Genomic DNA, 26,211 nt, shown 5'->3' with positions numbered 1-26,211 from the left:
AGTCATGTACTTAGGAGATTAAGTTTGATTAATAAAATTTATTTGAAACCTTAGTATACTCATTCTAGTCTTAGACTCATCTGTTGAAAGTAGATTTACTTGTCTGCTTTCTTGTTCAGTTTTCATTACTCGAAGCAAAAATCCAGCATTCCATGTAAAAGAGTCTGGCAAAAGCTTGGTCGGACATGAGCCAACCTGACAGTATACTCCTTCAGGTGGCAGAAAAGTTATCTCAGAGCACACCATAGACTGCTGACTGCCCACCGCAGATGGCCCTGGACATGGCCCTTTTTCACTTACTCTGCTTTTCATCTTTCTACACTGACCGTTTCAAATCTTTTCTACTCTTTTCAGCCAGTGGCCTCACCATCCACTCTGTAGAGAGAACAGCCATTCATAGGGCTCTCTGTTCTAGATACCAAGCATCTACTCCCACCGTGTCCTTCTTCCCTTGTGTTACCTTCCTTTCCTCATAGCCCAGTCCCTCCAGTGTCCTTGGAACTGACCCTAGTCTCCCTCCTGAGGATCCTTTTGTTGATCATCCTCCCTCCTTCCCTGTCCCTGCTCCTCATAGCCTTTCAGTTGGCTTTTAAATGCTCTTCGTTTTCTTTCATGAAAAACAAAAACAAAAAACAGCCCTCACTCAGACTCTCATTTCCGTTTCCCCTACACTATCTCCTCTACCCCACTGAGCCAGAGCTGATGAGGTGAGTTTGTGTCCTCACCTCCGTCTCACACTCAGTTCATTTCAGTCTGGTTTGAGCCCCCATCATACGCTCTTGCCAGTGTCACTAGATCCAGTGGATGTTTTCGGTCATCATCTTACTTCACCTTTCAACAGCATGTGACACTGACCATTGTCATATCCTAAAACACTGCCTAGCGAGGGCTTCCATGGTGCCCTACTTACTTGGTTTTCCTCCTGCTTCTGAGGTGGTTCTTTCTCTGTCTCTCTCATAGCTCTTTATTCAGCCATTAAATATTAGAGCCCTCAAGGCTCGGCCCCAGGCCTTTTCCTTTTCTCATTTTGTACGTTCTTCCTCTGCATCAATTGGAACCCACAAATACAAGCCCTCAGCTTCGGTTTCACCTCTCACCTCCAGACCCATCTATCTGGTTGCTTCCTGGCATTTCTTTCTACATTTTTAAGGGCATCTCAAGCTCGACATATCCAATATCATTCTTGTGATCTCCCCCCAACACCTGGCCCTTTTCCAGTGTTCCCTCTCTTGATAACTAGCACCACCCTCCATCCAGTCCAGACGCCTAGGAGTCATCTCTGATAGACACTTCTCCTTTGCTTGCTCTCTTCTCACAGCAGAGCCATCACCAGTGCTTGGCTATCTCATCGCCTAAATATTTCAAATCTATGAACTTGATTACTTCAGCGACTCTAATCTAAACTAGCATCATGTGTTTCCTGGAGGTAGCCTATACACATCCACTCTTGTCTCTTCTTTCTGCCATATCTGTTTTTAACCCAGGAAGCAGTGTTTTTTGTTTTTTCAAAATGAAATCTGTCCTCCTTGTGCCCTGCTTAACCCCACTATGTCTTCTCATTGCTCTCAGTATAAAAGCCAAATCCTTACCACAGCCCACAGATCTCCTCGTGGTATGGGCCCTGCCTGTCCCCCATCCTCATCTACATGGCTTTCCCTGTTTCTGCTCTGGGCCAGCTGGTTTTTCTTTCAGTCATAAGTACTTCCCATGCACCCAGCCCTCACAGCACCTTTGCATACGCCTTTCAATCTCTCTGCCCAGCGACTCTTAGTAATAGTTCAGGTCAGAGCCTATTTCATCAACTGCTTCGGCTTGACCAGGTCAAATCCCCTTCTGCGCTCCCTCAGAACCATGCATCGCTCCTTTGTGTTTGTGTGATTATGTGGTCATTGTTTTTCTCCTCTTTTGGACCGTAAACTCACTGGGAGTAGGGGTTATGTCTCTATCTGCTTCTAGGATTATTCCTAGCAGAGCAAGCACCCAGTGTATGTTCTGTGAATGAATACACAAATGCACAAATGAATGAGCTGTGATAGCACATTGCACCACTGTATTTATCGCAATTACTGCTTACTACCTTGTCACCATATGCATGTTCTATTCCCCCTACTAGAGTCTAGGGACTTGTCTACTTTATTTGCATTTGCCCCACAGGGCCTCCTTGCCTGTGGTAGGCATTCTAGAAATAAAATACTAGTTGACTGAATGAAATGGCAACAGCTAATTAAGGCAAAGAATTCTCCCAGTATTTAGAATCTTTTAGGAAAAGATTTTAATATCCATTTTAGATGTCAAGATTTATACCAGTTCTTGAGACTCGTGGTTTAAATCAATTACTGACAAGATAGCTTAGTTTTAGGATTAAAACTTTATATAAAAATCATTGTCTGAGTGCTGGCAGCTACTATCTTTTGCTCCTCCTGAAATGTTTCTGGCTTTGACGATTTTTCTCTCTATAGACACTAATTTACAAAACTTCTGTTAACTATGGCAATAAAAATGTTCATGTCAGATCTATAAAGCTTTCACTTAGAAGTTAAATAATTTGTTTACTCTCATTCAGAACTCTTTGGGTAGTAATTGATTTAAATTTGATTCAAAGTTTTTATAATCCTGTGTTGGTTAAATTTTTCTTTTGCTCAACTATAGATTCTTGGGCTTAAATCAATAGTTTCTTTTAAATAAGAAATGAACTAGAGAAGAGAAAATACATTTTAATTTCTAGTGAAATTGATTAAAAAGACATTGATTAAGTAATGTTAATATGTCATCATGTAACTTAAATTTTCTAGAAAGTGTCTATTTTCAACTCAGACTTATGACTAAAATATCAATGGTAGAAACTGAGGTGGGGAGACACTCCCTGGAAGGGAACGCATTTTAGTGGGAAGCTTTGAGCCTCATGGGAATAATCCTGGATGACTAAATGAAAGCGTCCTGTTCTTGAGTGTTCTGCAGAGAGGCAGTGAGAACAAGACTGGAATGATAAATAATTGCTGGGAGAGGTATAAATGCCCAGTGGAGCACTGTGGCTGTGTGAGGTTGACTGTCATCCATGGGAATAATGCTCAAGGCTCAGCAGAAGTGGAAAATAGGAACTGTCTTATCAGCATTACTCTTCAGGGTTTGTTTCTTTGACCCTTACTTCCTACCCCTTTCCTGCTGGCGACTAGTATAATAGTAAAGGGGGCGTTGAACTAGGAAGTGTTCGTGTGTTACAACTGGGTCATTTTACCTCTGGATACCAGTTCTTTACATATAAGGAGAGGAAGTTGGAGAGATCAGGTAAAAACTCAAATGCTGACAGGGCTCAGGGAAGTGATGGCATGAGGGAGGTTGGTCAGGTTTGAGGGCAAATGCTTACGTTAGGTGACCAGAGGGTCTGTGGTGAACATGAGGATGGACACATCCCACCTAGGAGCCACAACTCAGCCCTAGATGGTGTTTCCACATGAGAATGTGGGGACCCAGTATGACTTCATTTTCCAGTGTTTGTGGTAAAAAACCCAGTTATCTGTTTGGGGGAGTTTTTGTTATTATTGTTGTTTTGATTATTTTAATGTGAAATCTCTTGGATTTTTTTCTTTTTTTGAGAGGTGGCTGAAAAACAAACAACTTTTTAATACCATACAGAGCTACCAAAATATGTCTAATAGGCCAGCTTGGCCCATATACTACTAGGCTTCAGCTAGCTCTGCGCTAAATGATATTTATCTCTAAATCTTACAGGTTTACATATTTTCATTCATTCTCTCTCCTTCTCCCTCTTTGTCTTTTTACCCCATCCTTCCCCCTACAGTAATTTTCTCTCTTTCATTTATATTGCATTGCTTGTTAATATAATAATTAATAAATTAGTTAATCATCAACAAATATTTATCAAGTTCTCACCATGTGTCAGGTCATTCTGAATAAACAAAGGTGACTAAAAAAATGATCTTTTTCTTAATAATTTAGCAGGTTTTGATGTAGACGAAATGGAAACCTGTGATGTTTAGGAATCAGAGAACTCAATTGGGCTTAATGAAGGGCACGAAGGAGCCTGGCAAGAAGTTCTGACTTATGAAATAAGGGCTGAAACCCAATAGAGAAGATCTCAACTTGATGTGGTTTGGATCAGAATGTGCTAGAAACTCTTTTTAATGTTGAACAGGATGCAGGGAGAAAACCAGACCTGTACAGTCTGAAACCTTCCAACCTACAAGAAACCAAATAATGTTTAGAGTAGTATATTAGTTACTGTAAGGCTGGGAAATTCATTTGTAGCTTAAACGAACATGTAAAATTTCCTATAGCAAATATGTTTTATAAACTTTGGGTTTATCATCAGGTTAAAAGATTAGTGATAGCTCCACAGTTAAATATCTTGCTAACCCCTTACTGCTATAAATATGTTCAGAAAGTGTGTGAATGATGGCGCTCTCCCTGAGACTTTGCCACACCCAACTTGGTCAGCGTCCAGCAGTGTTACTTGTTCAAGGAGCTCTTCTGACACCGAACCAGAACTCTTATATAAACTGCTCTTCTTTATCTTGCTTAGGAGACAATAAATAGCACAGTTCTTGAATGCTCAGAGTGCTTACATTCATGACATTGTGTCATTTGACAAGACTTTTCATTAACATGTTTTCGAGTCTACATCTTGGTTTTTTAATCCCAAACAAGTTAAAGGGTGAGGCTTATACTTTTGATTCCAAAGGGAGCTTTGTTTCTTCTAAAAGGTTGGGAGGATGTCTGGGGTGGCGGTTCCTAGCACAGGTCAACAGAGCGGTGTGGGACTGACTATGTGACATTCACCTGGGGGGCTTTTAACTTTACCTTCCCAGGGTCCCACCCCAGGAGATTCTGATTCAGTAGATTTGGGTTCGGGTCCAGGGATCTATGTTTTCTAAAAGTTCCCCAAGCGATTCTGATGTATTGTCAATGTGGGGGAAGCACTGAAGGTCAGAACTGATTTGGGTTTGGAGGAATAGTAAATATGCACATCACTGCTACTAAGGTATAGATAATCTATCAAGAAGTACCCTACCTACTCACTGAAGCGTCCAAGGATTCCTCCAAGAGCATAGGACAAAGCCAGAAAGCTCTTTCTGAATGTTTCTTGACCTAGAATGGACTTAATGCCTCCGGAATCTGATAAGGCAGGTGTTTTCCTGCCTTAAAAAGCTTTTATCTTTTATTACTCAAAAGTGATTTTGTCAGCAATCCTGACCTAGATTATGAAGTCCTTTGATCTTTGAGTACATTTAAAGCTTCTTGTTGAAAATGTTCCCTCTCTCTTCATGTTATTCTATAAGCTGCATTAAATTTCAATATTGTTGAAGAATATTATTTTATATGCTTTATTTAATCTTTCCTTAAAAAAAGGAATGTGGAATGGATAAAATTTTTTAAAAACTCTTTTTATACCTAATATTTTTTGTCAGTACCTTAATATTGTAGTGTCCCTCTATTGCCTTTAAAAAATTTTCTTTTCTCTCTTCATAGTCTGAATTGTAATGATATCTACAGTTTGCTGTTGGCAAGATGCTCCTCACTCTTTGCTAACACCCTCTGTTCAATGCTAATCTGACATTCTGAATTTTAAGCTCTGTATCTTCTGTAAATCTTATCTTTTCACACAGATAAGTAGCCAAACCTTTTATTTGAGCCCTCTATTTAAAAAAAAATGCAAAATCAGAAGATATCAGTGAAATAGTCATTTCAAAAAATAAGATATAAAATTAAATTTTGTCTAAATGTTGCTGGTGATCAAAAGACCTTTCTACATAAATTGTGTTTTCATCTTAGTGCTTTTCTGTGTCTGCTTTTACACCTTAGGCATTGTTGGTTACGGTTCTACTTAGTCATTGATTTAATTAATTGTGTATGTCATCTACCATATGTATATCCCTAGTTCTGGTAGATTTACTTAATGTTTGAACATGCTGAAATACTTGTCTATAAGCATACACCATAGCAAAGACTGAAGTATTTTAAAATTATACTGAATAATTGTGTACCATGTAAATGTGTGATAACTATTCTATAACACATACAGTAGTTCCTATTTTTGGAATAAAGTGAAGCAACTGACAATGATTTTATCAAATTTAAAGAAAACAGATGATCTAGTTATGCTACCTGTGTTATTTTAAAGACTTATTTATTTTTGAGTTTTTTTAAAAAAAATCCTATCATTGGGTAACATTTATAAAACATAACTTTGGATCAATACATAACTTTACAGTCTAGTTAAGTGTATAAATGAAACCATGAGAATATGTTGGGTAAAACCTGAGGGAGAAGAGATAGCATTTGACGATGTATAAGATATGTGAACATCCCAACCCATCTACTTTAAGAGTTTTATGGTAGGTTGAGAAAGAATTTTCATAAAAAGTTATACCTTGTCCTAGAATGTTTGTGGAGAATGTTGTCAGGATTTTTAGTTTTAAAGCAATGGAAAAGAGATATTTCTCAACATGGGAGTTAAGTGGGCACTTTGTTTTCTTAGAACTGAACTTGGTAATCTTCTGTGCATTGTCTAAGACTTATTCATAGAATATAATGAAATAAAAGTATTAATATATTTGTATATTTTTTCCTGTTTAAGCCCTGTCTGATAATTCAATTAATACTGTAAGAACTGCAAATATATAACTCTTAAGCATTTTTGTTTTTTTCTTGATAGGAAGAAGAAAAGAAGTCGGTCAGTTATCCTTCCCTCCTTAGCCACATAACTTCTTCTTTCCTGAATCATCCTATCTTTCCGATGACAGAAAAGGTCCCTGTGCCCACCCTTCAGCTGCTGGGTGAATTCTCTCCATTAATGTCATCTTTGCCTTGTGACATTCATCTGGTTAATCTGAGGACGATACAGTCAAAGGTATATCCCAAAATATATCTATAAAAAATTACTTTTTGTAGTATACTTGGTGTAAGGGGGTGGGAGGAATAAAACTGTAAATTTTACTCTGCTTCAAAGAATGATTAAGAGGACTTCACCTTTAGGCAACATCATTATACCTTTCATTTGACTGTTGCTCTGTAGTTTAGAGTGTTTCCTTAGACTGATTTATTTTATTCTCAGAAAAGTTCTGTGTGGTGAGCAGGTCAGGGAATATCAGCTTCTTTTTACAGATAAGAAAGCTGAGGCTGGCCTGAGGTCACATAATTAGTAGGTGGGAGAACCAGGCCTTAAGATCAGCCCTACTGGCATTTTCCACTTGTTTCTCCTTATTAGTCAGTGTTTCTCAGGAGTTAGAGAAACAGAAAGTATAGTGTGTAATTATTTCTGTACCAGAGGCTTTGTACATTCGTATCTTTTCTCCTAAAAATACAAAAAAAATACTAAAAAACCCCAAATCTTTGCGTTGAGAATCCAGCTATGTAGGTGAGATATAAAAACACATCAGAGGAAGAAACAAGGGAAGATTTTATTAGGTATGGAATTTTAACACAGTTTGATTGCTTGAGTTTACCTATATGCCTACTTTTAAAGTCAGAGACTGCATTTGAAAAGAGGAAAAGATGAGAGGTTTGACATCGTTTTTATGTTTTGTAAAGCTGTTTGATCTTGTGGGTTGACATCCACTTAGCCAGAAATAGTGAGTGATTATGGATTCTTTAGGAAATGTCTTATAATAAATGGCCTGAGTGTGAAAAGAAGAGTGTTCATGTTGGAAGAGAGTGTAAGAGGAAAAAAATGTTTAGCTTGAGAACAAAGAACTGAAGAGAACCAAACAAAGGAAGGATCAATGCCTACAAATTTGGACATTTAGGGCTTTAAAACTATATGTCCGAGATAGGGAACTTACGCCTGACTATGTAGGAAAATACATATGTCTAATAATAATGAGTACAAGTGAACGTTAGAGGCCTATGTGTGTATCTCTGTGTCAAAAGGGCTTGTTTGATCACGTGAGTGAACTTTAGGATTTATTTCATGCCTGCTACATGCCAGTTATTGCTAAAGGCACTGGGGTATAGTCATGGACTAAACAGACAAGAGCCCCTGCCTTTCTGAAGCTTAGATTCTAGTGAGAGGAGAAAAATAATTAAAGATGAAAAAATAAGAGAAACATATGTTAGATGATGATAAGTGTTATAATGAAGGGGAAGAAGGAGGGAAGGGCAGTTTTAGAAGGTGATTTGAATAGCGTGGTTGGAGAAGGCCTTGCAGAAAAGGTGATAATGGAGTAAAAATCCGAAGGAGGTCAGGGAATAAGAAACTCACGCAGATTTCTGAGGGTAGAGTGGTCAGGAAGAGTTAAGAGCAAGTGGAAGGCCTGAAGGCAGGAGATGCTGGTCAGAATGGAAGAGCCATGAAACCTGGGCTGTTCTTTGATTCCTTGCTGTATCCCCCTGCCGAGAACAGAGCCTGCACCTAGTAGGGGCTCGGTAACAATTTGTTGGACAAGTGGATCTTGTGAGTGTTCTCTCTAGGATTCTGCTATGGTCTTTTGTGGGTCTACTTTTTGACTCAGGGAAAGAACGCACTAGAGATGGACAGCCTCCCTGAGGTAACCTGTCATTAATTCATGGGCTGAAGAGAATGAAAGGATAGGGTGGAGACACCAGACACTGAGCCTCAGGCTGCCACCTCGGGGCATGGATGGTAGAGGACATTAGCGAGCTGAAGGATCCAGGGGCTTCTGGGGTCCCTGGCGGCCATGGAGAAGTTTTAGCCTCACTTTTAGATGACTCTTTCCCATGATTGTTTTCTGGAAGCAGCACCAGCTGACTCTAAAATCGGTGAGTGTAGGGTTTTACCCTCCAAGGTTTTCGCTTGTTTTCCAGATCACCTCTTTTTTGTGATTACCTGTTCCTTTCATTCTTCCTGCTGTTGGCTAGCTTCCTGTGATACAAATCTAATCACTTTCGGGATTAAAAATCCCATTGCCTACAAAGTTGATTTAGACCCTTGGGCATTCAGTTCCTCTGCAGTCTGGCCTGGCTGGCTGTAGCCACCTGGCTTCCCATTGCCCTTCTCACCTTTGGAAGGTGAACCACCTTCACTCCCTACTGGCTGCGTGACTGCTGACTCAGCTACCAGTTATAAAATGGACCTGATACCAGATATGCCTGTTTCAGGTCTAGTATGAGAAACAGATGAAATAGTGCTGTGAGAGCCCTTTGAAAGCAGAAGTGCTTTGTAGACATACATTGTTATCCCGATGATGCTTACAGTACATGCCAGCGCAGGTGCAAACTGGAGTTTCAGCAGAGGGAATAAAAGCAATTTAACAATTTGACCAGGAAGAATAAAGACTGAAATGCCTAACCATAGGCATAGGTTAATGCCTAACATGTGATCAGAACTAAATATTGGGGGCTTTTCTGCATTATCATATAAATTGGTGCCAGTTCTATGTTAGTCTTTGACTCTTAGCACGTATTTCTAACAGTTGTTCAAAAACTTACCAGTACAATTATACTCCAGTAAAGATGTACAAAATAAATAAATAAATAATAAAATTGCAGGGGGGGAAAAAAAAACTTACCAGTAATCCGAAGGGATACTTCAAAGAATTGCTCTCTGTCCCCTAACCTCTGATAATAGGAAAGTAATCATTGAAGGAAGCTAATGTAGGTACTCATTCAAAGAAAGCTTGATACTTAAAAGGTGTCAAGTGTAATTCCATGATTATACTAAAAGAAAGACAAAAATAACTCAGTCCAGAAGCCAGAGCTAATCATTTTGGATTGTGTTCTTGTTTTTTTGTGTGCTGGCAGCTTCCAGCATACAATAATGAGTTGTTCATTTAGAGACTGCAGTGCATTTTCCCCACTGAAATTATGTAAACAGAGGGGTTGGCTGCCTGTAAGCAAGACTAGAGGTCTACATTGGCCTATATCTACGTAAGCATTTTCCTAACCATCACCTCACAGTATTTCCATGCGAAAAGTGTCTGAGGACCCCCTTGCCATGATAAGGGCACATCTGTCTTCCCTTCTGACCTCCCCCATCAGCTGCGTAACAGAGGACACCTCTGCTTGCCCATGCCCAGGCTGCTGTCTGACGGTTCCTCAGTTCTAAGCCTCAGTCTCCCTCACTCCTTGTGGAGAAAGGGGTTATGGGCTCAAGAAATAGTGAGAGAAGCGAGGTGGGGGCTGGAGGTTTGCTAACCACTGAGGTGGTTCAGCATTTCGAGCTATCATTCTCCGAGTCACTGTGTCCAGATCACACTGAGGAGACTTTTACAAGAAGAGACTTTAACAAATTCCCTCATCTCTGAGATTCTGATTCTGTAGGTCTGGTGTGGAGAGCTTAGAAATCAGTAATTTTTAATAACTCTCCTCATGATTCTAGAAATTGCTGAGTTATCACCATTTGCTAAATTAGGAAAGTAAGGGTTAGAGAAATTAAATGATTAAAATTAAACTACCCAGCAGTAAATGGCAGAATCAGGAGCCACATCCAGGTCTTCTGAACCTGGGTGCTGAACGTAGCCTCAGAGGGTGGTATTTGACCTTTTAAGACTTACTAAATCTGTTCTCAAAGTCCAGTTTCTCAGGAAAAAAAAAAAGGTCCAGTTTTTCAGAAATTGTTCTATGTTGGTAGATGAGTTTATTTTTACATAGGCATCTCTTGCTTTTCTAGTTTATAAATTTTTTTGGAAAAAAATTAATTATATGTCATATATTTGTAGTCAGATGAAGAGGGAAACAAACATCTCTTAAAACCCTGCCTCATAGCTGTATGGCCCAGCATGCTCCAGCCCCTGTCTAGGAATTTAAGTGTTAGCCTTCTCATCCTATATGCCTGGCCTCAAACTCTCTTCTCTTTATCACCCTCTTTTCTTGCACTATCAACAGTTTGAGATATAAAGAGAAGCTTCTATAAAGATTTGAAAACTGGGGAATAAGAGTACCACTCAAGTGCTCTAAACGGGAAAACCATGTCATCGGGAAAGGGTAATGATTTGGGGAGAAGAGAGCCTTGGTAGAGAGGATGCTGGGAGAATCTCATGGGAGGATGGATCATGGGTCCGGCTACAGTGAAAGGTTCAGCCTGGAATGCTGACATTCCTGGGATGAAGAGGAACTTGATTAAGCTGTTCAGATAGGCTTCATGGAGCCATTCTGCCTTGATGTTTTGAACAATGGTGTCTGTTTCAACATTTTTTGCAGATTGTTTCCACTGCTTTTATGTTTAGATATATTTTTATTTAATTTATTTTTAGATATATATCTTTATACTCTCTATCTATAGCTATATATTACATTTAAGTCTTCACCCCGTATGGAATTTATTTTGATTTGTGCTTAACTGTTTCTTACAAATAGTTAACCAGTCATTTCAACATCAGCACCACTTAACTGAATAAGATTTTCTCTCTCGACTTGTTTATACCACCCCCTCCTTTTCTTGTAAGAGGCAGTTTAAGGTTTTACTTTATTTTGCCCTTCTTATAAGAATTGATTGGTGCTTTATTGATCTCCCTAGCTTCTGGAAAGGTGAAAATTGTGGGAAAAAATGTCCTTTGTTGTACATATCTGAGAACAACTACTCACCTTCCCCTTTCTTTCTGCCATGCTATCTTGTTGATTAAAACAGGATAACTGTTATTGACATTTTAACGAGTGCCCTGGAAAATGAATTTCTACTGGTTATTTCCTGTCTCAGGACTTATAACACAGTGTGAGATTTTCTAACCTTCCCAGCTGCCAGAATGCACTGAAATATGAGTGTTGTTTGGCATTTTCAAAGAATCTGGGCGAGTTGGAGAAATTTTCCCACCAGGTGTTCAGCTATGCCTTTATCTGTGTACAACCTACACTTCCTCTGAGAAGGGTGGGGTCACATTCTTCCTGGAGAACCTGGTCAAAGTTACGACCCCTCTCTTCCTCAGAAAACAACGTGTGTACGCATGCTGTGTACCACAGTTTCCAGGCGTGACAGATTTGTGACCCTCACTTTTCTAAGGAGCAAATCCAGCTTCGTTTGGTGTGAGATGCGAGTAGCTCAGCTCTCACCTTTGCAGAGTTCTCGTCCACCTCAGGAGAGGAACATTTGGCTCTTCCTTTCCTTAGAAGAGACTGTCATATGTGTGTGTAATTTTCAGAGTGACTTTAAATCCTGTTTCAAAATGGCATGAGTGGATAGGTGGGGGGGTTGTAGGTGCATAGAAATGGTAGTTTCTAAACGCTTCTTTCTGACTATGTTTTGGTAAATCTTGGCTTTGGCTCTGCTGGAACCATGAATGAGTACTCGCTTTTTCCAGCCTCGGATCAGAGGGTGATCTCCTTTAGGTGACAGCCTTTCGTTATATTAAGTCAAAAGCAGTCCTCCTCTTTGCCCTCCAAGCTAAGTATCTCTGAGCACGGATCCACAGCTAGAGCAAAGGCAGGAGAACGTAGTTGTGAAAGTACAGACTTGGGAGTCAGACCACCTAGGTTTGAGTGCATTCCCTGTACTTGCTGGCTGGGTGTCTTAGAGCAAATCGCTTAATTCCCTGAGTCCCAGTTTCCTCACGAGTAGCAAGGCAATGGTAATAGTACCCACCTTAGAGATGTTCTGAGAGAATTAAATGAGTTGATGTTTGTAAAGCATTTAGAGCAGCATCTGGCATTGTAGTAAGCACTAAGTGCTTGACAGATGAAGGTTCTCAACTGCGATCATTCAGTCATAAGCAGTTGTGATTGTTACTAATAATGAAGTGAAAATCTTGACACTGTTTTTTTTTATAAATTGGAGAAGGTTGAAGTGTATCGCCAAAGTAAATCTTGATGTCACTGTGATGTGTATCCCTTATATAGTTTATTACTGATTCCTCAGATTGTCCAAAACAATGTACCTAGAAGTGTCTCCATGCCAGGCATTACCCTGAGTGCTTTACGTGAGCCTTATTTAGCTCTCACGACCCCACTGTGGAAGTAGGCGCTATTTGGGCCCCATCGTGTGGAAGAGAAAACTGACTGACCTAGGGATGGGGTAACTTTCCAGGTCACACAGCCAGTAAGCGGCGGTGCTGGGAGCCACACCGCAGCGAGCGTGACTCCAGATCTCCCTACTCAGAACCTTATACTGCCTGGGAAGACGAGGGGAACACTAGTGCTAAAAATGTTAGGGAACACACTGCCTGTTTTCTTCTTGTCTACTCAGTAACGATGGGACACCCGTAGAAGAGTTCACCAGCCATTGATGGGGAAAGGTCATGAAGGGCCGTTGTACCGTCATTAGTGATAATTGCACTCTGAGTATGAGAGGGAATGTTTTGTGATGGGGTGTTCCTGCACCTTTAAAGAGAGCAATACACCTTGTATATCACCTCAGCTACTTCAAAGGTTGTTGCAAGATGAAATGAGTTAATCCATGAAAAGCATTCTGTACAGGACTGGCACACAGCAGGTGCTCGATAAGTGTTAGCTGCAGTTACTGTTATTGTGCCTGTGGTGGATCCTCAAAGGGCTTCGTCACGAGTCTAACCTAGTTCCCGGAATTTTCAGAAGAGAGACTCAGTCACTTAACTGGTTCGTGGTGGAACCAAACCTTGCCTCCAATCTAGCTTTCTCTGAGCCTGATGGCTTCATTTGGTAAGCCAGATCACCTTCCCCCACAGTCCCCCCAGTTGCTGCAGACATTTCACAGGCCCCCCTTAGTCTGGGAGCTAGATGTTGGTTTATCCCCTGAAATAAGTTCTACAGTGGATTTTCCTGGTGCAACTTGGGAACATCCAAGCAGGGATTCAGTCTCAATGGTGATCTGAACTGTTTTACAAAGACACTTCATTTGAAGCTCACCTAGCACAGTGCTTGGTGCGATTTCAAAATTTGTAAGTTTTCTTCCCCACACCCTCCTCCCCTTCTTTTCTGAGGTCTGGATGCTACTAATGTGTTAATGAATATAAAAACAGGTCTTTCAAAATGTGTTTACTCTCCTAGAGTATATAGTGTGACTACTTGAACGTATCTGTTTTCCTGTACACATATTCAAGTTAAATTCACAGTTTCCCTACTTTGAAAAACAGTTTTCTTGGAAATAAAATGTCTAGACAGACTTTGAAACTGAAAAACTGCAGCTTTGCCTCAGGTATTTTTGCTTGAAAACTGATACTTTCATGAATACTTGATTTTTAAAACTTACACAAGATGAATGCCATTTCATTTGGTGTTTTAGTCCTTACGAATAGTGATACAGTTTTGGTTTTTAGAGAAAGTAAAACTTTTTCCCATTGGTGAAAATTAATTTTTATGACTTTAATCTCTACTTTTGTATTGTTTGTTTAAATCTCTTATCGAATTCAATGGCAGAATTCCAAAAGTGTTTCCCTTCCCACTTTTTTTTGTCACCTTCAGTCTGCTAAAGGCCTTACATATTCATTATTCAAGAACAAATGTGTTGCAGGAATTTTAGCAATGCCTGCTTATCAGTGTTTTTTTAAGGATGGTCTAGTGAGTTAAGATGGCCAGATGCTTTAGGTTAATAGTGATAAGTGCTTTTGGAGTCTAATTAAGAGGCCATCTAATTTGTGAATTTGAATCAGGGTTCTGTTATGATTTTGATGTATAATTGTGGACATGTAATTTGGAGCTTCCCTGATTCCTTAGCTACAAAGTTATGATGTCAATAAAAGAAATTTGTGAATGAGAAGTTAAATGTTTAATTTGTAACTATTATGAAAATAATCACTATTTATTTGATGGATGATGTTGATAGAAACAATAACAATATACTGAGGGCTTCCTCTGCTCCAAACCCTAGGCTAAGTCCTTGTTACGCTATTTCATTTCATTTCATCTCTCTCTCTTTTTTTTTTTTATGGTAAAGGAAAAACTGTTTTGCTGAAATCAGCAGCTAGTAAATTGCAGAACTAAGATACAGATCTTAGGCTGTCTGACTCCCAGCCCAGATTCTGAACCACTCATTTGTACAGCTTCTTAACTAGCACATTCTGTCCTATAAGCTGGGAAACCTTACATAGTATTTTCAATGGGTTAACCCACACCATGACTCCATGAAGGAGGTAGACATGCCTTAGCTCCATTTTACAGACAAGGAAACTGACATTTAGGAAGAATAAAGGACTATTCCAAGGTTTCACAATTGGCACAACTATTATCCTTCTGTATATAATAAATAAAGGGTTTTCTTATGTGCTCTTTTAGTTCCATTTTGGGACTGTGAAATTGTTTGAAATTTCATTAGAAATCTCTATCATATGATTTCAACCTAGTGTGTGTATCATGTGGTCCTGTGATGACTCACAGAATCCCTTAAATGACTTTTTTCTCTCCCTTCAAACAAAATTTCAGCAGTACCACTGCAAAATACCAGTGTAAAATGTCATAAAACAGGTTATTCCAGCCAAGAATCTGAGGTGAGGACAGCTTTAAGTTGTTCGGTCACATTAAAATCAAATCAGTGATGGGAATGCTGGCAGCTATTCAGAGAAGATGTCTCTGTAGCACATTAAAAATTTTATGCCCTAGTAAGGATGATCAAGAACATGGGCATATTCATATCTGTGGCCACAAAAAAGAAAAAGGGACCAATTTCGTCACAGTGTCAGTGCCAAGCAGCACATGACTCTCCTTGGGATAAATATGCATTTCTTAGCTTTTCCAAGGATTTTTAATTCAGTTTATTTATCATAAACATTTTCTCAGTTTAGAAAACATAAAATTTATTAAATAGTTGTAATTTTAAATATTCAAGGACTTGAAGCATTTGTGACATTGTTACTTAAATGGGTACAAGAAATTTTATTGCAGGAAAGTGTATACTGATCCCTGTAGCTGACTTGTCATGTTTAGTATTTTCCTTTCTGCCTGCACAAGAAGAATAGCTTCTGTAATGTGAATTTAAATGATATATCAATCTAATAAATGTGGTTGGCTTAGCAAGTGATAAGCATAACTAATTCAATTTAAATGCCTCTTATATAAAAATAATGAACCAATACATTAAAGATTAAAAATGTTAATGCAATTAGCAAAAATTAGTATTCAACGAAGAAGGATGTTTCAGTTTTAAGATGGATGATATATCATTCGATGACAAGATAAGGACCAAATTCAGGTATACTTTATTCAGTTGATGGATTTATTAAAAATAAAATAAAATGCTTTATCTGAAGAAACTTTGATAAAACGGTATGTAATATGTGGACGAAAGATAACCCACGTCCTCAGGAACTATGGAGGAAACCAAGGCTTGAGTGACTTAACAGGGACTCTTAGAACATAATATCACCTGACTCCTTGTGGGAGGGAGTGTAGCGGGGGCGTGGGCACAGTGAGCATGGAACCTGAATGGAGATGGATTTGCCTGAATTCACTTTTCAATAAAATGAGCATTTGTGGTTTGGGGACACTGACATCAAGGGTATGCAGTAGTGTCAGTATTTACCTTCATGTCACCGTGGCGTGTTGGCGCTCTGCTCATTTGCAGGTGGATGGCAAGCATTCCAACGAGGCAGCCTTGATCCTCCACAGGAAGGGGTTTGATTGCTGCTTCTCTAGCAGAGACACGGGGCTGCTTTGTTCTACTACCCAGGGAAAGGTGAGATGAAAGCTTATTTTTGCTTGTTGAGTTAGTGTGCTTTGAAATCCTTACTTTCTGCAGATAATCTTGACAATGAGATGTTTCATTGCCTCTTCGCTGACTCATTCCCCTCAACTTCAAATTAGTTCAAGTTTCCCCATCTTAAGAAAGCCCTTTCTCAACGTTCAGTCTCTTCTCCTTGTCACCATCAAAATGCATAGGCAAACATGTACACGTTTGAAGACAGTGCCCTCATCGATTCTTAGGCCTTCCGTTTCCAACCTGCATAGCACCTTCTTCCTGCCCACTCCCCCATTTCCACCTCTCTCGGACATGCTCATGTATGATCCAGTTCAGCGATGGCAAACCCAAGTCCTACAGGGGCCAAGGCAAGTTTTACAGTAACTGAAGTGGGGTGCTGGCTTGCAGTATGGGAAGAGAGGGAGCAATGAGACTGTGGCCAGCGGGATAACTCAACCAAAGACCCCAGGGTAGCTGTACTTAGCTCCAGTCAGTTGTTTCCCCAGGGGAAAGATGCAGGGCTAGATCTTCTCATTAAGCAAGATTTGCATATGAGTCCACACTCTGCAGACCAAACGGATCCTCAGGCTGACCACTGCTTGGTGGCTGCGCATTTCTGACTTCTCTTCAAGTCGGTCTTGCTGACAGTTCTCATCAGAGAACTCTCCTTGGAAGCAAGTGAACCTCCAGTCTTATGCCTGTGGCTCTGAGCTAGCTGTAACTACAAGAAGGTGCTTGGGCTGATTCTAGCACACTGGCGGGTCTCCTCCACCAAGTCAGCTCAGGGGACCCAGCTCTTCTCCAAAACCTAATAGACATGGTGTAGACCAGACTCAAGTGATTCAGTTCCAGCGCTACAAAATTAGTATGTGCATAGGATCCAAAAAGAAAAGAAAATATAGTAGGGGGGCCTAAATCAGCTTAGATAGATAAGCTTCTGCATTTCTGTTGCCTCTCCCTGTATGTGGTTGGTGCTAAGAAAGCACTGATATCTTTGTTTCATTACATTTGCACTCTCCCTTATTAGTGATGATCTGAGAATACTTGCTTGTGAACATTTGTACTCAAACATTAAGGCATTGAGTCTTTAGGGGGGTATACGATCCAGAGAGACATATTAGAATAACCTGCCAGAAGTGAGGACAGTATTTTCCAAACAACCTCCCCACCCTATAAATGGGACTCACTGACATGATGGGCCTTCCTTGTGGCAGCCTGTGTCCTATCTCCCGGCTCTTTGGGCACAGGGAAGATGGTGGAGGAGCACCACTGTTAGGGGTAAGTATTGACTGAAAGAGGATATAGATGTGTTTAAAGCTTCTTGGCCTATAGATGTCCTTTCTTTTATTGAAAAAATGGCCCCTGCACCTGATGTGTTCTCAAGCAACAGAAAAGGAATCCAGAGCCCATCATCCTCTCCCGTTACAGTTTCCTGTGTCTCCCTCCAGGGTTAGTCTCCATGTTCAAGTATGTAGAGGTGGATTTAATCTCTCCCTCCCCTTCCCCTTCTTTTTCATTAAAAGGGAACTTCAAACATACTTTTCACTTTTTCTCCCACTGAATATATAGATGCGCTACTAATCTTTCTTCAAAGTTGTTCTAAACATGCAATTTTTTTATCATTTACTTTTTAGATATTGGTACAGAAACTTTTTAACAAGTTTACTGTTGTAAGTCTCATACCTTCGTCATTATCCTTGATGCATTCACCTCCAGACGCCCGAAATATAAGTGAGATCAACTTGAGTCCCATGGAAATCAGCACATTCCGAATCCAGTTGAGGTGAACCTGGCTTTCAGATTTGGATTGGGAAGCATTGGCTTTTATACACTTCTTGGTTTGACGTGCAATAAAGAAGGACATTATTTTAGCTTCTGGCTACTGTGAGGACATGAAATCTGTGATTTTTTTTTTTTTTTAAACCAGTACAGTAAGAGAGGAAAAAAAAAAAAAGCCATGCTATGAACTTTTTTTTTTTTTTCAAGTTCCTTCCATGAACTACCATCATCAGTATGAATTGATGCAACAAACAAAGAAATGTGTAAAGACAACCTCTCAACAGATTGTATCTCAGGTTAAATGTTAACTAATTATATCTGTGTTGGGGGTTGTGAAGAGATTGTTGTTAAGTATTCATGTTGCTGACCCTTTGTTAGTCTTACAAAAATACCCATTTTTACCAAAATGGAATAAAAAGCTGGTGGGTAATAGCTAATGGCCAAAATGGTTGCAATCATTCATACATGTTGGAAAAATTTTATGTGTTGAAATATGTGGAAAAGTGCAATCCATCAACCCTTATACATAGTTGACTATGTGTTTTTCTACCACTTGTACCACTTGACCCCTCCCCTCCTACCCTTTGTAAGTATTTCCAGAAATATCAGATTTTGAATCATTCAGTAGTAGACAAAGAGGCATATTTTCATTACTTGACAGTGTGGGATAGGTGCAATTTATTCCATTGTCACTAAAATAGAAGAAGCAATTCCATAGGTACCATGACCTCTTTTAGGTACCACAAGGTGTCTTTTTACACAGCTCATTTGAATACAGATGTTCTGAGAAGGGGTTTTCTATTTTAAAATTATCGTATCAGAATAAATGTGCCTTATTTTTTTATAAGTCTTGTTAAATCTTTTGGTGTCCATATTACGGTTGGGGGAAGGGAAGAGGCTGGGGGGAGGTGGAGGGGTGGGTACTTTCTATGACACATAAATTGTATAATTTTTGCCTGACAATGCTGGCCACGTTCTGATCTGTTTCATTAAATTTGTGGTGATGTTACTTTAAACATTTTGACTATGTGAATGTACTGAGATGTCAGAAAACAAAAGAAGGAAGAAAAATATTGTTGAGTAAAATATGCTGCTGCCAAGGAGACTGCAACGTGAAGCAAGGATTTTGTAACATGCAGAATCCACATGCTGTTTCCGTTTCACAGGAGTTCACCATTTTGAAGAGAGAATGCTTTAAAATAGACCCTGTTTTGAAACCCACTTACATGTAGCTCATCATAATTTATCTTATTAAAGATTATGTGTGTTCAATAAATTCCAGACTTTTATACGTGCTAACCTCAAAGTGAAGCTCTAAACCTATGTGCCATTACAGTACTTTTGCTAAAATTTATTTGGGATCATCGTGAACTTGACATTAAAATAAAAGCAACATTAGCAACATTTAGAAGATTCAGTTTTAGCATAAAAAGGATTCTTGACTATGTGCACTTCTGAAAATTCTCTTTGTGTTAACTAATAGATTTAGTATTATCTGACTTTAAACTTCCATTATACCTCCTGCCATTCCAACATCTTCATATAGAAATAAAACACAATTTCTGTTTTATCATGTAGTCTGATTATCATCTGGATTTTCAGTCAAGATGCAGCTCCTAAGATTATTGGTATGTTAAATTCATAAACTTCTTTCTCCTTTAATTATTAAGGAAACAATACTAGTGTTGATCAAGATATTTACAAGGGAGTAATTTCATGCAATAAACATGTACTGTAAGTTTCCTTCCTCATTTTGGGGGGATAAACAACTTTAAAAAAAAAAGCTTCCTTCTTGTGGACATCTACAGATGTTAGGATTACCAGAAGCAAATCCCAGGAATGAGATCAGTATTTTCGTTGCATCTTAAATGTAAAACCTTCCTATAGGAGTTCACTGTGTTCTGTGGTTTAAGTGGGTGTGCTTAATTGTTCTGGAATTTCTGATCAATTGAAATAAAAAAATCCTGATGCAATAATAGTGGTTTTGCCACTCCCGGTTGTTTGAGATGGATCTGTCCCGTGTTTGGTTGGGGTCTTATTCAGTGTGTGTTGCCACCAGCTGCTCACAGGTAAAGCAGAAATTCTCTTTTACCAGCAAGTTTCTGCTTTTTATTTTTAGAATAAATCATCAGGGAAATGAAGAGAGGATGCTTTTGCTTTGGGTTGTGGTCAAGAACTGATTAAGTAATTTAGTGTCCCCGGCACACACTAAAAATCAGACACTTCAGTTGTGATCTCAGTGGCATATTTGTTTGCTTATGTTTTATTACATTTATTATTGCAGATGTTCAGTAGTTCATTACTTTCTCTTATTTTTTTTTTCTGAAAATTTAATTTACGGTTATAACTACAGTGTTTGAGAACTCAGCATCCTTGTTTTCTACAAATACTGATTAAAACAAAATGCTGTAAAATGTAAAACATTGTAATTACCTTCCCATGTCTTTGTTGTATTTGTGCTGTGCTGAAATGTTTTCACATTCCTTTGTCTGGAAGAAATTCTTTGCTTTCATTTTGATTATGTTGCTTACCTTGAAATCAATAGGTTTTGATATTTTCTCTTGGAAGATTTTATATCTTTTTGGGAATATGTAATATATCTAATAAAAGATAAATATTATCATGTACATGATCCTCTAGAGTAGTTCTTAAGTCCTATTTTGTAAACAAGATATATTAAAACATTTTGAGGGGTAGGGTGGAGGGGTTGAGGGCTTGTTCTTCCATTATGAATGAATCGCTCCTTCTTCAGTCCAGTTCTAGTTAGAAAAGATAGTTTTAGCAAGCAAGTGGCAGGCGGGGGTGATGGTGAGTTTCACGTCTGGTTTTGGGGTCAGCTTTGAGGTTGGAGTCCAGGAACCTTCCCAGGAACGCCGTGCCTGTGGGACCTTCTAAACCAATGAGCAGGGCGAGATTGTGGTCACATTCCATGTATTCCAGGATAAGATGAGAGTAAGCCAAGATGTGAAATGAAGAAGGTCCATGTGAGCTGATCCGGAAGGTAAGGTGCATTGGAAGAGTGGACTCCGGAGACACTCTGCCAGCCTGCTGGCCCAGACCAGCACACAACTTAGTGGTTTTGGGGGAATTCCTTCAAAGCCAGGAGAGGGGGGAGGGGGAGGGATAAATATCCTTCAGGTACATATGGCAAACGATACGGCAAACGATACATGCTAACTAGGAAGTTTGGACTTGTTTTGGATGACTTAAAAAGTAAAGAGATTAATCAATTTGTAATATGTATATACTGAGCTATAAAACCCTAGGGAAATATTAATAAAAATACTAATTTCATCATCAGATAGTGAAAATTATTTTTGGCTGCATATTTGATTGTCAACATGTCAAAATCATTTGAATGTTAAAACTGGTAAAGAAAAATTTTGTTTAGGTGGGCATATGTTCACATTCCTCCTACAAAGCTGTGATGTGAAACCAACTAAGGGTGATTGTGGCTGTGAATGGTTGAAGTAGTGGCCCAGAAGGGAGTGGGAGGAGGGCTCTATGACATATGCTGCCATATAGCCTATATAGAGAATGCCTGAAGAGAGGTTGTCATGGACAAGCCTCCTTCAATGTACACTGCCTTAAGCAAAAACAGGTGATTTATTGTCCCCAGTACCTAAGGTTCAAGGGTAGACAGCACTCCAAATACAGCTGTAGCCAACTCTAAGGTGATGTCATCCAGGATATGTTTTTTTTCTCTTGTTTTGCTTTCCTCTGAGTTATTCTTCTCAGGCAAGGACTGCACATTTGATGGCAAGATGGCTACCAGCAGACTCAGACTTGCATCCCAGCCGGCTTAGTGACCCCATTGGTAAGAGCACCTTCATGCACATTTTCAGCAAATGTCCTGGGATTGACAGTACTGGCTGTCATCTTGCTCATATCCTAATGATGGTGGCTAAGGGTAGAGTTAGGTTCAACTGAACCACATGGGCAAAAAGCGTGAGAAAGAGTCCTCTCATCACCCCCCCACCTCATAGAAAATGGGATTCTACAACCAGAGGAAAGGGAGTTGGATACTGGGATACTATGGATTCTAGGCAGGCAAAATACAGTACGAAATACATTGCTGAGAAGAAACAAACGTGCAAATTTAAAGGAAGTAGAAAGCACACTTAGCTTCCATTTCAGGAAAGGTTTCATAGAAGAGGTAGGCTTGAAATATCAATAGTTCCTAGAAGATGCATTTGACTTTAGGAGGTAGAACAATACGCTTGTACTCCGTAAAAGACCAGAATGAGGAAAGACATGGTAACAGCAAGCCTGAAGAACTAGAAATAGTTCCTTCTGTCTGGAGCAGCACTGTCCAATAAAACTTTTCTGTGATAATGGCAAGGTTCTTTCTACATATGCTGTCCAGCATGGTAGCCACTAGCCACATGTGGCTCTTGAATATTTGAAATGTGGTGAGTGCAACTAAGGAACTGAAGAGCTTATTCTAGTTGAATTGAATAGCAACATGTGTCTACAGTATTAACACTGGTCTGGAGCACATGGTAGGTACTAGTAGGAAGTACAACTTAAAATGCAAGTTAAGGGCACATTCTGCTACAATCCTGGTACTCAGTGTGGTCCTCAGACCGGAAGCATTGGCATTACCTGGAAACTTGTTAGGAATGCAGAATCTCAGGCCCCACCCCAAAACCTGCTGAATCATAATCTACATTTTAGCAAGACCCCCAGAGGATTAATGTGCATACTAAAGCTCCAGCCTAGAACATTTTTCAAGAAATAAAGTCTCTCACGCCTGTTAGAATGGCTGTTATCAAAAAGTCAATTATCAAAAAGGCAAGAAATAAGAAGTGTTGGCAAGCATGTGGAGAAAAGGGAACCTTCATACACTGTTACGATTATTTTTCTTCAGGGCTTTGCACTTGTTCCCTCTGCTTCAGTGATTCTACTTTCATACCTTCCTGGGGCAGGCTCCTTGTTATTCTGCTTTGGTTCATTGTCACCTTCTCAAGAATGTCCCTGGACCAGCCAATTTATACAAGTCCTACCTCCACTTCTTCACTAAGTATTTTATTACCCTGCTTCTTTTCTTCCTAACAGAGCCAAGTGTGAAATCATGTCAGTTTGCCTTCCTCACTGATACAAGTGCTACTGAAGGCAGGAACCCCAGCTGTTTGTTCAGCCTTGTTATCCCCACACTTGGAACAGCAGACATTCAGAAAATAGGTGTTCAATAAATTGATGAAAATGTTTATCACCATTAAGTGTTGAGAAACAAAATTCGCAATTTTCAGAATAGAAGGCTGTGAAGTCCCTTACATCTTAATTGTATTTGTTCATGTTATTTTCCTGCTGAAAAGTCCCATTACCAGAAATTAAAGTATAAACATTTCAAGCTGCATTCCTAATTTGCCTAAAGGATGTGACCTCTTTATGGAAGATATTGTTGCTTAACAACCAGCTACTGGCCCTCTGGCTTCTTTGCTAATAAAATCCTGATTTGATTCACATATCAGACAGTCATAAGCCTCAGGAGGTGAATTGTGATTGGTCTAAATTAGTCATGATGATTTCCTTCTCTAGGCTTGATGACTGATTTAGGAATTGACTTGTGACACAATTTTGGCCAATGAACTATGATGGGAAGTCTGTTGAGGGCTTCTGGGAGAGGACTCCTCCCTCCTCAAAAGGGGAGAGCATCTTACCCTCATGCAACAGTGTTCAAAGGCAGTTTTGTGTAAGTGTTGATGGTGGAGCTGCTGCAGCCATTTTGCAGCCCTGCAGAGACAAGCCTGAGGACAAAAGTCAACTGGATGACCAAATAACAAATGAGTAGAGCTGATGATGCTGAGCTGCTGAATAAACCAACTCCCACCTTCTTGTTATATGAAGTAATGTCACTTTAGTATTTAAGACACTTCGAGTTTAGTGTTATGTTACAAAGAGCTGAAAGCATTTAAACTGATGCTCCTCACCGCTGCCTCAGCACCATGCTCTCTTGTTTTGAATGGGTACATGTGTACTTGCCTGACCAAAGCTTAGTTGTAAAGTCAGTTTCTCAGAACACAGCCTCTTACTTTGTCCCTATTGCTCCCACCACCTTGCACATTTGCTCAAAATATTAAATAAAACTGTTCTTAATGATATTGTGTAGACATTTTTTCAAATATAAGATGAGAAGAAGGGTTTTTAAAAATGCAAAATGAATCCAGGATGTGTGTACTAGCAAAATGCCTGAAGACTGCAGAGCTCCTTTGGCATATGCCCTCAGAGAGTGTCAACTCAAATGTGGAACTGGGGCTGGCTCCTGTGTAGTAAGGTGAACCTTATGTTAACCAAATGTTAAGCAAAATCTGGAGGCAGAGGGGAAGAGAACCAGGGGGCCGGGGTGGGAGCAGTGAGTCGGTGGAGGCTAGCCTCTTTGAAGTATGTCAGCTAATTCTTTAACTATTTTAAGATTTTTCCAAATAGATTTAAATCTTTGAAGGACTGTAAGTGAATTTCTGAATCTCCAAACCAGGCAAAGGAAGGAAATTGTAACAGTGCTATTTTAAAGGGCATATTTTAAGGGCCTTACATGGAACCCAGTGTTCTTGGCTCCCATGCTCTATGTAGCTTTCCAATTTTTTATTCATAAGCTTAGCCTTGGGGCTTATTTTCTGGTCCCAAATCTAAGTGGCAATGTTAGCAAGCAAGATGTGTCTCTAGGGTCTGGATGTGTGAAAACTCTTTTACTAAACCAAATGGAGCCCTCATTGGTTGACTTTCAGAGCATGATCTGAAGTTGTGAGGAAACCTTTGTTTTGATCCAAAACTCCCCCCCACTGGAGCAGATCAGAGCACTGCCTTTCTTGGGATGGATGTCCTTGTCACATGCAGGATTGAAATCATTTTGGGCTGGCTATATGGAAGTGAGTTTTCAAAAAAAGTGATTTGACTCATTTGTTTATTTTGTCTTCCTAGATGGATTTTTAAAGTGCAGTTAATAAGATTACTTTGAAGTTTAAATCTGTTTTCTTAAGAAAAATCTACAAATTCATCTTCATTGAATGTGTGGGCTCCCGTTAATAGAGCCTGAAGGCAATTGGTTTTAGATTTTGCGTTGAGCTTTCAATAAACATTCATGGGAGTTGTCATTTGCTCAGGGTACCTGTGCTGAGCTCTGGGGGAGTGGGATTTTAATAATCTTGCCCTCCTGTCTAGTAAGGGAGAGAAATCCTGCATGGAGTTAAGGTGCTAGAAGACCAGAGGGCAAGAGGGCCACGTTAGCGTTGGCGGCACAAATGATAAGATACTTAGAGCACATAGGAAGGAGACTTTGCTTCCATATGGAGTGATGAGGGGAGAAGAGCAGGAGGTGGGAGGATTTGAGCTGAGCCTGGAAGGATATAAGTATATCACCAACTAGATGTGGGAGAGGAGGGTGGCATGACACCAACAGCATGAAAACGAGAAATCTCATGTCTGGTGGAAGTTTTGTGAAGGGAAATCATTGGAAGTTATACTGGAAATGTTTTTGTATAATTTAAAGGCTCCCCATAATCTGTATCTAGACTTCGGACTCTACAGAAGAAAATGGAGATGTGGTAGTATGCACATTAATATTGATTGATAAACACATTTAAGAAGGTGAAAGGAAAGAAGCATGTGTGTAGTTTTCAGGAACCCTTAATAATTGCCAGTAATTGTGAAGAAAGGGAAACATATATGTCTGAATTGAATTTTTTCATTGTAGCCACGTGATGCTTGATTAAGGCAATTATGAACTGTAAGTTTCTTGTGTATGAGACTGTTGACTCCAGAACTCTATAGTGATTTTATTAGTGAAATAGTAGCATCTAATTAAGCTTGGACAGAACCATTTTACAGGGTATCGAAGTAACTAGCTCCTTTCATTAGTCCATAGTCAATCTACTTCAGGACCGTCTCTACAATTTAATTTGTCAGCTATAAACTCTAGAGTATTTGTCACCCAGATAAGA

The 26,211-nt window shown here is 39.5% G+C and overlaps 1 protein-coding gene across 1 annotated transcript in view; it reads left to right on the top strand.

Annotated features, from left to right (window-relative positions):
* Nucleotides 1-18,415, top strand: part of MAN2A1 (mannosidase alpha class 2A member 1) — a 159,109-nt gene extending 140,694 nt beyond the window's left edge. The window contains exons 20-22 of the mRNA XM_082455725.1: nt 6,674-6,868; nt 16,379-16,489; nt 18,127-18,415. Of these exons, the coding sequence (XP_082311851.1) occupies nt 6,674-6,868; nt 16,379-16,489; nt 18,127-18,279 (459 nt within the window). The 3' untranslated portion in view covers nt 18,280-18,415. The remainder of the gene's footprint in view (nt 1-6,673; nt 6,869-16,378; nt 16,490-18,126) is intronic.
* The last annotated feature ends 7,796 nt before the right edge of the window (nt 18,416-26,211 follow it).

The sequence above is a fragment of the Balaenoptera physalus genome (genome assembly GCF_965194825.1).
Source record: "Balaenoptera physalus genome assembly, chromosome: 3".
Taxonomy (NCBI): Eukaryota; Metazoa; Chordata; class Mammalia; order Artiodactyla; family Balaenopteridae; genus Balaenoptera; species Balaenoptera physalus.
Note: the sequence above shows the minus strand (reverse complement) of the source record. Positions and strands in the feature narration are given on the sequence as shown.